Genomic DNA, 11,685 nt, shown 5'->3' with positions numbered 1-11,685 from the left:
CCAAACCCCGAATAACTATACCACACCGAATCCACCTCCAATTCCAATCCCAATTCCAATTGTTACAAAAAAGAACAGCAAAAAATGTCCTACTTCCGCATCACCCTTGTCCGCTCCGCGATCGGTCTGCCGCGCCGAACAACAGACGTGCTCAAGGCACTCGGCCTCAAGAAGCGCATGGGCACCGTTTTCCACCCCGTCTCGTCGTCCGTGGCCGGTCAGATCATGCGCGTCAAGGAACTCGTCGAGGTCAAGGAGGTCGATAGACGGTTATCGAAGGAGGAGGTGCATTTGGAGCGGAAGCCCGATCCGGGTTACTACATCGAGACGCAGGCGCGTCAGGTGTGGAAGGAGACTCGGAAGCAATGAACTGTTTGTTGTCGGCCTGCTTGGTTTGATCGAATAAGCGATTGTCAAAGCCCTGAGAATTTCTCTTCGAGAGACTCTGCTTCGTAGGCTTGATTGAGAGATCGGGTTGATTTCTGGCTGGAGGGGTTTGGGCCGTTTGGGATGAGAACGGTATATCACCTTCTATGTCCGTCTGTTTTGTTTCTTTTATTTGCATGAAGCGATTTTGTATTTTCTTTGTCTTGCTTGATATACTCTGAGGTGTCGAGATATGGAGGATATCGTCTCGTCTCGTGGATGGGGTCGCGTCTGAACGACTTCTTGTACTATACATACTGTGTTATCATATTATATTGAGATTTGGATTCTACGTGGCAATTAAACCAAACTGAAAGCCATTGATATGTACTCGCACCAACAATCGATTAATGTATTACCCAACTGCGACACCTAAACACCAAAATACCGACTATTTGTAGACATAGGAGCGATTGAAAAGTCCGGGACGAGATCCCCATATAAACAGCTCGCTTTTAAAAAATTATGAACAATGGAATCCTTTCAGCCAAGAAGTGAACCCATCTATGCTTTGTACAGGGTGTCAAGGAAGCCTTCTGCCAGACGGCTCACGATACTCTTGTCAGGCATGCTACCGGCTACACCGTAGAGGGCCGCCGTGTCACCACGCTTGATGACATAGGACTTGCCCTGCTTCTTTCGCTCCTCGGCCTTGTCTAGCTCCTTCTCGACGACTTCAATAAGGTCTGTGGTCAATTTGTCAATGGCAGAGGCGGTGGGAATGGTGAACGCTACGTGAATAGCAGCAGGGGACTGAAGGGCGTTGAGATGCCACCCCTTCGAGGACAAAGCGTCGGCCATGTCATAGACGTCAACGCCGCCATTCTTGCTCGTGAAAGCCACGACGCTAACCATGGGCTTTCCGACGATTTCGAGATTCTTGGAGAGAAGGGGGTGCTCCTTGATGGTGGTTTCGAACTTCTTCGCTGCGCCAACGATCTCCAAGCAGCTGTTGATATACCCGGCCTCACCAACACTCATCAGACTGGTCCAGCAGCCCGCAATCAACGCACCAGGACGGGACCCAGCCACGGATGGAGATGCGTAGACACCACCGGACCAATCGGGGTAGATGAAGTACTGGTGGCTACGGTAGACCCTGTTTCGATACAGCACCACGGAGTTGCCCTTGGGAGCGAATCCGTACTTGTGCGTGTCGACACTGATACTAGTCACACCGGGAAGACGGAAGTCAAATCCGCCTTCCTCCTCGTAGGGAGACGGGAATCCAGCCTTCTTGAGGAAAGCAATAACAAAAGAACCCAAGCAGCAATCCACGTGAAGAGGGATCTTGTATGAGGTAGCCAGTCGCGACAAGGCAGGGATGTCATCGATGATTCCATGAGGGAAATTCGGTGCGGATCCGACCAGGAGAACAGTGTTGGAGTTGATCAACCGGCGAACGGAGGGGATGTGGACCTTAAAATCCGGAGCCGGGCAGGGCACGCGGTGCAGCTTGATTCCGAAGTAGTTCGAGGCCTTGATGAAGGCAGCGTGGGCAGTATCGGGGATGATCCTTAAGTGGTAATTAGTATTTCTCATGATAACCAGTATGCGAAGGAAGCCCGTCGACTCACATTTCGGGTTCGGTGACACCGCGTTCTGCATACGCCTTGTTGCGAGCTCCCAAGCAGGCCATCAGAATAGACTCAGTACCGCCACTGGTAGTCACACCAGCGCCATCCGAGGGTCCATTGAACAAAGCAAGAACCTATTCCATCAATCAACCATCATGTCTACCTCAAAGGACCTGGTAGAGAGGAACATACCATGGCCACGACTTCGGCCTCCATCTTGCGAACACCAGGGAAAACATCCGGATGAATTGGGTTGGCCACGCCAAACTGTCCAAAAGCCTCAGTCTGAAGCTTCAACAGGTCCTTTCCACCGTGATACACGGCACCGCTAACGCGACCATCTTCCCATCGGGTATGCTCCATGTTCACCAGCTTTTCGAGCTCGGCGCGGATCTGCTCGGGCGTCCATCCTTCCTTGGGGAGCTCCAAGTATCTCGTAACGCCAGGACCACTCGGCACGAGTTTCGACTCGAGATTCTCAATCGCGGTCGAAACCTGCTTGTCGACTTGGCCGCGGACACCGGGGATTCGTAGGAAGATGGAGTAGAAAAAGAGACGGACGGCGGCGTAGACATTGCGAATGCTACCGAAGATACCATAACCACGAACAGCGTAAAACGCCTTGCGAAGCCAGCGGAAGATAAAAAGGATAAAAACGATGTTCCGAAGGCTGCGTTGACGACGTTAGTTGATTAGACTGCAATCGCGATGAACGGAGATCGGGGAACTGAGAGCGGGGGCGGAGAACTCACAGGTCCAAGTTCAGGGCGGCCAACTGCGCGTTGGGAGTTCGGCGGTAGCCAAGCAGTTTATTCTGCAGGGCAACCGGAAGAACCGACGAAGCCATGTTGACGTGGATGCGATCGAAGGAATCGAATGAAGGGGGGGTGTCCTCCAGAAAGAACGACGATGGGGGAGGAGAAGAAGTGGAAAGATCGGATGTTCCAGGAAATGACTAAATAGCAGCCTCGGTTCCCACATGCAACCTTGCATGACTTGCAGGCATCTAGAAATCCAGACACGGACTTTCTCCAGATCACAGCTAGATTTTAACCGCTGCGCTATATTACGAGGAGATATTTTACATGGGAAGATCGGAAAGCTACCAAATTTATCCATTCGGTTTATTGTAGGAAATGCAGCCAACCACTCCGCGGCCTGCTTATATACAAGATTCTTCCAAGAGACAAACACCGGATTTCCATCCTTTTTTTCTTTCTCGTTGAGACAACAAAAGAAGGCTTTTAAACACCCCATAACCAATGAATCCCGAGACACATAAATAACATCAGATCATAAAGGAAAAATGAGCAAAGGAAAAATGAGCAAAGGAAAAATAAGATCTTCCCTTCTTGGGAGCCGCTGAGGGAGTATGATCAAAGCTCTAAAAAAACACGAGGAACTTTCTCATTCCGAAAGGATTTGCAGAGAGAGATAGAGAAAGGCAGAAGACGTCATGTTTAGACGGGGACGCCGCTGGCAGCCTGAGCAGCCAACTCCTTCTCCTTTGCGGCAAACTGAGCCTGCTCATCAGCCGTCAGATCAAGAAGGGGCTTGTCCTCTCCGGACTTGAGGTTGCGGTAGTAGGCGCGGATGATACTGTCGGCATCATCGACAGCAATGGGTCGGATATCGGCAAGAGCCTTGATCTTAGCCGTGCACTCCTTGTACTGGTTGTCGGTCATCGCAATGTTGAGCTGCTGAGCACGGGACTTGATGGCGTTCCATCCAGTCAGACGAGAGGCGAAGTGGACGTATCGGGACATGCCAAAGTCGGCGGGGTTGATGATCTCGTAGGTGCTGGGGTTGTTGAGGATAGCCTTGGCGTGGATACCGGCCTTGTGGGTGAAGGCACAGAAACCGGTGATGTAGTTGTTGAAGGGAATGTTAACCTCGACAGCCTCGGCCACGAGATCCTCAATGTCCTTGATCTTCTCCAGCCTGTACTTGCTCTTGACGTATTCGGGATCGGCGACCATCATGCGGGCCATGAGACCACCGAGAGGGGTGATACCGTTACGCTCACCAATACCGAGGACGGAGGTATCGATGTGGGTGGCACCGGCCTCCAAAGCGCAGTAGGCGTTGGCAATGGCGCAACCAGTATCGTTGTGGAAGTGAGTCTCGATGTCACATCCGACAACGCCTCGCAGGACACGGACGAGCTCGTAGACCTGACGGGGAGAGGCACAGCCAACGGTATCGGCGATACCGACACGGTTCACGCCAACCTTGTCGACGGCGGAGTAGATGGACAAAAGGTCAACCAGGTCCGAACGGAAAGAGTCCTCACTGGAGAATCGGATCTCAATGCCCTTGGACTTGACGAATTCGATGACCTCGATGGCGGCGTTCTTGATGTAAGTCATATCCTTACCGTGGGAGTGTTCCCGGAGGTAGGAAGAGGTTCCAATAACGACATCACTATTCCTCGTTAGATAATGACTTTTTGATGCTTTAATACGTGAGATTCCACTTACACTCCATCAACACCAGTCTCGACGGCAACGCGAGCGTCGTCCATGTGGCAACGAATGTGAGTCAGGATCTATTGCGGGCAATTAGCAGCAGATCGCAGTCTTCCGTAGGGTTGCAACATACCTTAGCCTTGAGACCGAGCTTGCAAATGGCCTCGCAGTCCTGTCTCGACTGCTCCGAAGCACAGGGGCTGGTAAGCTCAATCTATAGCGAAGCTAGTCATTAGTATAGAGGCTTCGTGAATGATCAACAATCGTCCCATGACTCACGTAGTCGACACCAAACTCGTCGAGGGCCTTGGCGATCTGAATCTTCTTCTCGGTATCAAAGAAAGCGTTGGCGAACTGCTCACCCTCACGGAGTGTACTCTCGATGATCTGGAAGCGCGAGACATTGCTGAGGAAGTCGGTCACGCCGACGTTGTGGCCATAGGGGTTACGAGAAGCGGAGGGGTGAGGGTTCTGGCGGGTCTCGACGGCCGTGAAGCCAGGGTGTTCACCTTTGCAGAATGATCAGTTACGGACATGTAGGAACGAGATGCGATAGATCTTACCATTGGCATCGGTGGGAACGCCATTGGCTTGCCCATTGGGCTCGTGGTCTGCACCGGGACACATTGTGGAAAGAAAGCGGGATGGTGGGGTAGACTGAGAGAGTAGTATGTTAGAATAAAAGGAATCTGGAGAGGGTGCAAGATGGTATTAAGTTGAGCAATTGGAAAGGAAGGATGGAGAGGGAAAACAAGGTAAATAAAGGAGGAAGGAAAAGTACTAACAGTTCTAACAGTGAGTCACAGGAAAATAATCCAGACGAGTACTTTGAAATAAAGCAGCAGGAAGCAGCGCAAGTCGAAGGGAAGACCGGGAAGAGTCATCGGCCGCGAGCGACCAAAAAGTGGGTGGGGTTTAAAAGGCGGCCCTTCAGCCACTTCTGATTCAGGCCCAGAAAATGAAAATTTCACTCGCCGAACAGCGCTTTGTGTGGGGAACCCAGTGCCTCCTACAGGCGCTTTCCCCGGGACTCGATACGGTCTAGCTGCGGTAGTAGTCATGGTTATTACTACTGCCGATAATCTGTTCTCGTCATTTGCTGTCTTTGCCACTGGCAGATCTACTCTTAATTGAGAAAATTTTGCCATCGCTCGTTAGGGGAGGAGATAGTTCTACGGAATAGGTTGAAACTTCATACTTCGCTTATGCATCACCTTATTTGCCAAATTCGAATACAGCGATTTTAGTGCGTTCTGGTGGAAAAAGTTCCTCTGATAGGGTTGGGTCTGGCTTGGGGGACCCGACATCGGCTGAAATGCCTGCGAGGACTGGCATCAATTTTGAGACCGAGAAAAGTCAAACATCAACATTACTAAACATAAGATGAAATAATAGATAGTACATAAAAGTAATGCACATAGAGTCTAGACTGTAAAACCTTAATAATAATCATCTTAGAACTCCTTCGACTGAATCCTAACCGACTGCTTGTAAACGATGCCGGACTAACTACGGTATGATATCACCCGGTGAGATAACCATCGATTGTTCTCCATCGCGATGACTCCAATTTTTCTTTCCGCGAACGTCATCACCTCCGACACCGCCGTTGGTCACCTTGGATACCTACACTTTCGTACTAATTCGGTTTCTCGCCCTTCTCGTTGGTTGGATATTTTACTAGTCTCTTGAAAGGACCCTCGAATGCCTCTGCTGGGCAACCAGACCGCCTCCTTTTGTCAGGACAATCCAGCGACCCTAAAGGATCACCACTACGGTGTACTCAGTACGGTGAAGGCGGAAAGACAATTAAAAAAAAAAGAAGTAAAGAAATAAACCTGGGCAATAAGCTCATGCCATCCTTCTGGACTCAATTGTGGAGTTGTACTAATGCACCTGTTGATGTTTATTCTAATCCATACTCTCCAAACGAACTACTCCGTTACCCCCGTGTCGCATAGCGAGGAAGAAGGCCCATACTTCGTCTCGTTCCCACTCACTAATTCATACAGAGCCCAATGTCTCGTCAAAACTTCCAGCTCTTGAATTTGGACTGATTCCGGTTGAAAGCGTAGCTCGCCGTGCGTTCCAGATCATCGAACACGGCCGACTGGTTGATTTCGGGCAGGGTCGAGTCTGTCTCATCCGAGAATTGTTTCCAGCGCGGCGGACCATCACTCTCGAACTCCTTTTGGCTTTGGCCCATGCGTTGGCTCCTGGATTTTCCGACCGCATATCCGGAACCTCGAGAGCCCATGATGCTCCCAATCCCGATCTTTCTTCTGTTTTGCATACCAAAGAATAGGCCTAGTACAACGGCCATTACCACGGCGAGACTTACGGGGAGTCCGATATAAAGTGCCATTCTGTTGAATGGCAACTGGGGAGAAGGCCGCCAATGTTCAACGGGCTTGTGCCGAAGTATGACGGTTGGCCCCTGCTGAGCGTTCGCTCGTCGATCGGACTCAAGATCAAGCTCGATGATATACAGTGTCAATGCGTTCTGCGACTTTCCTTGCAGCCATTCTCCATGCATTTGCATAGGAATGTAGCCGTAGCTATTGTCGGTTCTCTCCGAGGTGAAAGCCGAATCGCCATCGGTCGAGTTCGAATACCTCAACTCAATGGTGATCGTCGCGTTGAGAGGATAGAAGTCGGCGTTCCAGGTCACATAGTATGTCGCGTCGACCAGGACATCTGCTCCGTCCACAGGGAGGCAGAAGGGCGCAAAGGTCCCGTTTACATCCGTACAAATGGGGAAATCGCCCGGAGGAAATTCATGGTGATGCGAGGACAGATTCCCGTGAGTGTCGGCGGTAGAGATGTCCAACCGTGCTGTTGTGTCATTGTCAACAGCGCATCCGCTCGTCCCATAGCAAATGTGCTTACTGTAGTCATATTCAGTAGCAGCACCAAAGCTCTTGTCTATGAGGAATGCTGCTGCTACCATCGTCGCCATCATGATATGGCGATAGATCTGGAGTGATCGCATTGCTCGATGGCGTATGCAAGGAGTAAATGCGGACAATGGATAGTTCAAATGCAACAATTTGTTGATAATAGAATGGATTTTCTATGGTCGCCAATTATGGATTATAGCGGGAGTAATCATGCTGTGTGCATATAAACATCTCAACGATAAATGAGTAGCCATGGTGAAGTATGAATATGGTTAGGCAAGGACAGTGACTGAATCAAGAAGGCGCAAAGGACGACGGAATTACAGAGTAGGCAGTCGTGAGAATGAGACGCATCTTATTTTAATGCTCATAATTTAGTCCCTGGATGGATCTTCCATGGTTGTTCCCCTGTCAGCTGTCAGTCACATGGCTTACCCTAAAAAGTGGCACCATATCTTGATTGTCTGACAGCCTTTCGAGAAAAGATGCTCAAAGCATCAAAGGGGGAGAGTCACAATGAGGCAAAAATGGATATTCATTGCTTCCGCTGTCTACTAATTGTGAAACATTCATCGCATCAAAATGACTCGTACTCTCTAGCGAGCTGCTGTCGGCGATCATGGTGACATAAGCAAGGAGCGACATTTTGGGCCAAAGACTCGAGCACAATCGCTGTTCATCATGCATGGTTTGTTGTCAGATCATAAGATTCAGCAAACTCAAAAGTTGTCGTGACGAGTCCCTGAGCGAACAAGCGAAGTTAAAGAAGTCAAGAAGTAATTCCATTGGAAATTAGCGGGATTCCATGGGCTTCGGATTCCCCGCTACCGACGGGAACTGCTGATTCGCCTTTGCCCGTTCAAGTTAGGCCACCTGTCGACGCCTCTCGGCCTTCTACTTACGTCTATCGTGGCTGTTTCATTCTACCACAACCCAGGTGCCCGTCTTCCTCGCTGCCTGCTGTCCGTACTTTGGCCTCCTGAATCGTCCATTTTCCCTCCAAAGTACGCCCCTCGTTATATATTATCAGCCCAGGTTTGTTGATCCATTCCCTTCCCTTCGGGCAAATCATAACAGTTTCGCGTTCTCCTGTCGCTAACGCGTCTTACTTTCCCTTCCTCGCCGCTTAGCATCATGCGCTTCATCCAGCTGCTTCCCGTCCTCCCAGCTTTGGCTGCGGCGCAAGAACAGGTTCCCATCGGGGACCGTGTTCAGGGTTGGTTCAACAAGGCCAAGTCTTACCTGCCAACCGCCACCCCCGTGATCCCCCAGGTCGAAAAGGTGGTTGAGCAGAAGCTTCAGGAGAAGGTTGTCACCAACTTCAACCTGAGCAACTGGCAGACCCTCCTCGAGCCTTCTTCTGACCCTCAGAACTGGCTGCTTTATATCACCGGTGGCAACAAGACCTGCTTCGGACGCTGTGGCCAAGCGGATAAATCGTTCAACGTAAGGGCCACAAATATATAGGGGCTAGGCCGGGTGCATAGTGACTAACGATCTTTGCTTTCCGATCTAGGAATCCGTCCTCCTGTTCTCTGCCGATCCCACCGCGCCCAACCTCGGTCGCTTGGACTGTGAATCGAACCAGGTTCTGTGCTCTATCTGGTCTGCCGGTGCTCCGTCGGTTTGGCACTTCCAGGTTCCCCAGGCCCAGCTTGGCGAGGAACGTCCTTCCACGACGCTCCACACTGTGAACCTGAACACCACCACCGTGACCGCCGAAACCATCTACAAGATCCACTCTGAGAAGACCTACGAGAACAAGCCTGCCTACGAGGGTGCTTTCCACCCCACGGATAGCTGGCTTGCCCAGAACGGCCTCTTGATCCCCGTTGGCTATGTCATCTACGGATTCAGCGCCATCCCCAGCTGGCTGTTCATGATTGGTATCAGTTTCTTCAGCCGTACCATGATGTAAGCCAGGCCCATCGTTCTAACTGCTGGACTTGATATCGCTAACCATCATACCAGGAGCCGTCGTCTTGGAACCCCCGGGGCTCCTGCTCAGGCCCCCGCTGCTCGCGCTAATTAGACATCGCTGCTCATGAGGATGACGATGTTACCTTTCGATTTACCATGGTCAGGGATGTATATAATGAATTAGCAACACTTAGGAGAAAATGGATTTTGCTTGGTCTTGGTCATCTTTTCATGAGACGCGTTGCGTTTATTTTGGTTTACTTTTATTAATTCTTTTTTTATTGAGAAAGAAATAAAGATGTTTGCTTTGGGAATGGGATCCATTTACATTTCACGGAATACAAGTAGCTTTGTAATGCTTGGAGTGTAGATTGTATGGAGCAATAGGTGCGAGTACCATGAGCTCGCGAATTAGAAGGATACTATCCAAGCTTAAGCAGTGGTCTGTGTAGAACTAGTTATGATACACGAAAGACCACACGTCCAAGCGCTTCCCCAACTAGACTCCGTAGTCTGCTCTACACAATACTCGGCCTTGGAAATCTACAAGGAAAACCAACAAACCTTGTCACATGACAAGTCCAAGCTACCCGCTCAACGTCACAATCAAAAAAATAATACCGACCCAAACATCTTCCTCGAAAGCAACCCCTCACACCCCTCAATCCTTCAAAAATGGCCGATCTCGATCGCATTCCCCCGTCAACAACCGCCTATGTAGTTGCCACTGCCATCATCGCCGGCGTCACGGGCTATTTCCTCGGTCAGGGCTCTTCGCTCGGCCTGTTCTCGACCAAAGAGAAGGAAGGCTGGCCGAATAGCTACAATGTGAAGGTGCACCGGGACTCGTCCGACGAGGAGGGTGATGACGAAGACGACGACGAGGAAGAGGAAGAGGATAGCGAGGAGGAGGGCGATGGTGGCGAATTGGCCAATTTTGAGGGGAACAATGAAGAGGTGAAGTTGGTGCTGGTGGTGAGGACGGATTTGGGAATGACGAAAGGTTGGTTTTTTTTTTTCTTTCCTTCCCTTTCTCTATTTTTCACGCGTTCTTGCTTTATCTTTATACGAGTCGAGGAGAATCCCTTACAACCTATATCGCATACCCCAAACACCCTGCAGAAAAAGAAACAAGCTAACAGCGCAACCCACCAACGCAGGAAAAATCGCCGCCCAATGCTCCCATGCCACCCTCGCCTGCTACAAATACCTCACAGCCTATACGCCCAACTCACCGATCCTGCGCCGCTGGGAACGCCAGGGCCAAGCGAAGATTGCGCTGCAGATCAAATCCGAAGAGGAGCTGCAATTGCTGCAGGCGCAGGCCATCAGCCTGGGGCTTTGCGCGCGGGTGATACAGGATGCCGGACGGACTCAGATCGCCAGTGGGAGTCGCACGGTGCTGGGGGTTTTGGGACCTAAGAGCGTGGTGGATGGCGTGACGGGGCATTTGAAGTTGTTGTAAATATTATCTCGTTATCATAGCGAAGGAACGATTTTTGTTTGGGTGGTCATTTGATACCAAGATTCATGATCGCGTCTTTTCACGGCGGCTAAGCCAAGACATCGAAAGCATCAACCATTAAGCGTTAAGGATTAAGCATCAAGCAGGCAGGTTCCAGCGAGCCTGCGCGTCGCAGATAACTCATCACTTCAACTTGGATGATACAAATGAAGGTCCTCCGTCACCATAGCTACAGTTCACGTATATTTTCAACCACTCAACCCCTACAATAACTACTAATAATCTATCATAAGAAAGGAATGTTGGCAAGCCATGGTTATTCCCTAACCTCAGCGACCAACGGTCGATTCGGTGAAGAGAGTAGGAATATGGCGCCGTCGAACATCAGGCCATCCAGCCGAACGTCACCAAAAGCGGGAGCTCAAGACCAGAATGATACCCAACATCGACATTTAATCTGAGATCTGTCGACCGGAAAAAGCCAGACACCAAGATAATAAGATCAGTGCCTCCGTATAACGTCGAACTGTCCAGCAATCAACCGAAACACAAATCCCGCCAACTCCGGAGAGAAAAAACGTTCATCGTGAACAGGATCGCTGGACACAGATCCGTAATGTTGTTCATGAGAGAGAAAAGAAAAAAGGAAAAAGGAGGACGGATGGGTGACGGACCTATTTATCGTCGGCGCCAAGGACGCGCTAACGAGTTTTCTGCGCGCTAAACCTTACCGAGGCTGGCTTGGGTTAGTTACGTAAGGCGTCCTTTCTGGTCCCCGGGTCGGAACTGGTCTGGTCTGGCTTGGTTTGGTTGCATTGATGGGCTTTCCTAATTTCCTTATCATCAACATCTTTCATTGTCGACTTGTCCTCGCCCCACCCCCACACTCGTTCTCTCCTCGATATCTCTACTTGATCCTCAATCTGAAG

At 50.4% G+C, this 11,685-nt stretch overlaps 6 protein-coding genes across 6 annotated transcripts; 2 read left to right on the top strand and 4 right to left on the bottom strand.

Annotated features, from left to right (window-relative positions):
- Positions 1 to 250: 250 nt before the first annotated feature.
- On the bottom strand, positions 251 to 682 carry LDX57_005966 (uncharacterized protein; the record flags this gene model as incomplete). The annotated part of the gene is made up of 1 exon (XM_046087653.1): positions 251 to 682. The coding sequence occupies one exon, from the start codon at positions 680 to 682 to the stop codon at positions 251 to 253; it is 432 nt and encodes a 143-aa protein (XP_045943621.1).
- A 43-nt stretch (positions 683 to 725) lies between these two features.
- On the bottom strand, positions 726 to 2,934 carry DPL1 (sphinganine-1-phosphate aldolase DPL1). The gene is made up of 4 exons (XM_046087652.1): positions 2,756 to 2,934; positions 2,196 to 2,673; positions 2,004 to 2,137; positions 726 to 1,942 (listed from the first exon to the last, which is right to left on the bottom strand). Exons 1-4 carry the CDS (start codon positions 2,848 to 2,850, stop codon positions 931 to 933), a joined length of 1,719 nt encoding a protein of 572 aa, XP_045943620.1. The 5' UTR covers positions 2,851 to 2,934; the 3' UTR covers positions 726 to 930.
- A 529-nt stretch (positions 2,935 to 3,463) lies between these two features.
- hcsA (homocitrate synthase) lies at positions 3,464 to 5,098 on the bottom strand (the record flags this gene model as incomplete). Its single annotated transcript, XM_046087651.1, has 5 exons — positions 3,464 to 4,427; positions 4,484 to 4,551; positions 4,605 to 4,685; positions 4,751 to 4,980; positions 5,035 to 5,098. 5 exons carry the CDS (start codon positions 5,096 to 5,098, stop codon positions 3,464 to 3,466), a joined length of 1,407 nt encoding a protein of 468 aa, XP_045943619.1.
- Positions 5,099 to 6,497: 1,399 nt separating this feature from the next.
- Positions 6,498 to 7,463, bottom strand: LDX57_005963 (DUF4448 domain-containing protein; the record flags this gene model as incomplete). Its single annotated transcript, XM_046087650.1, has 1 exon — positions 6,498 to 7,463. The coding sequence occupies one exon, from the start codon at positions 7,461 to 7,463 to the stop codon at positions 6,498 to 6,500; it is 966 nt and encodes a 321-aa protein (XP_045943618.1).
- A 1,042-nt stretch (positions 7,464 to 8,505) lies between these two features.
- On the top strand, positions 8,506 to 9,403 carry LDX57_005962 (uncharacterized protein; the record flags this gene model as incomplete). The annotated part of the gene is made up of 3 exons (XM_046087649.1): positions 8,506 to 8,817; positions 8,888 to 9,285; positions 9,343 to 9,403. The coding sequence occupies 3 exons, from the start codon at positions 8,506 to 8,508 to the stop codon at positions 9,401 to 9,403; spliced, it is 771 nt and encodes a 256-aa protein (XP_045943617.1).
- A 563-nt stretch (positions 9,404 to 9,966) lies between these two features.
- On the top strand, positions 9,967 to 10,713 carry LDX57_005961 (aminoacyl-tRNA hydrolase PTH2; the record flags this gene model as incomplete). Its single annotated transcript, XM_046087648.1, has 1 exon — positions 9,967 to 10,713. One exon carries the CDS (start codon positions 9,967 to 9,969, stop codon positions 10,711 to 10,713), a length of 747 nt encoding a protein of 248 aa, XP_045943616.1.
- Between the last annotated feature and the right edge of the window lie 972 nt (positions 10,714 to 11,685).

This window comes from Aspergillus melleus, assembly GCF_016097325.1.
Source record: "Aspergillus melleus strain CBS 546.65 chromosome Unknown contig3, whole genome shotgun sequence".
NCBI classification, from domain to species: Eukaryota; Fungi; Ascomycota; class Eurotiomycetes; order Eurotiales; family Aspergillaceae; genus Aspergillus; species Aspergillus melleus.
This window is presented reverse-complemented; position numbering and strand designations above follow the sequence as displayed.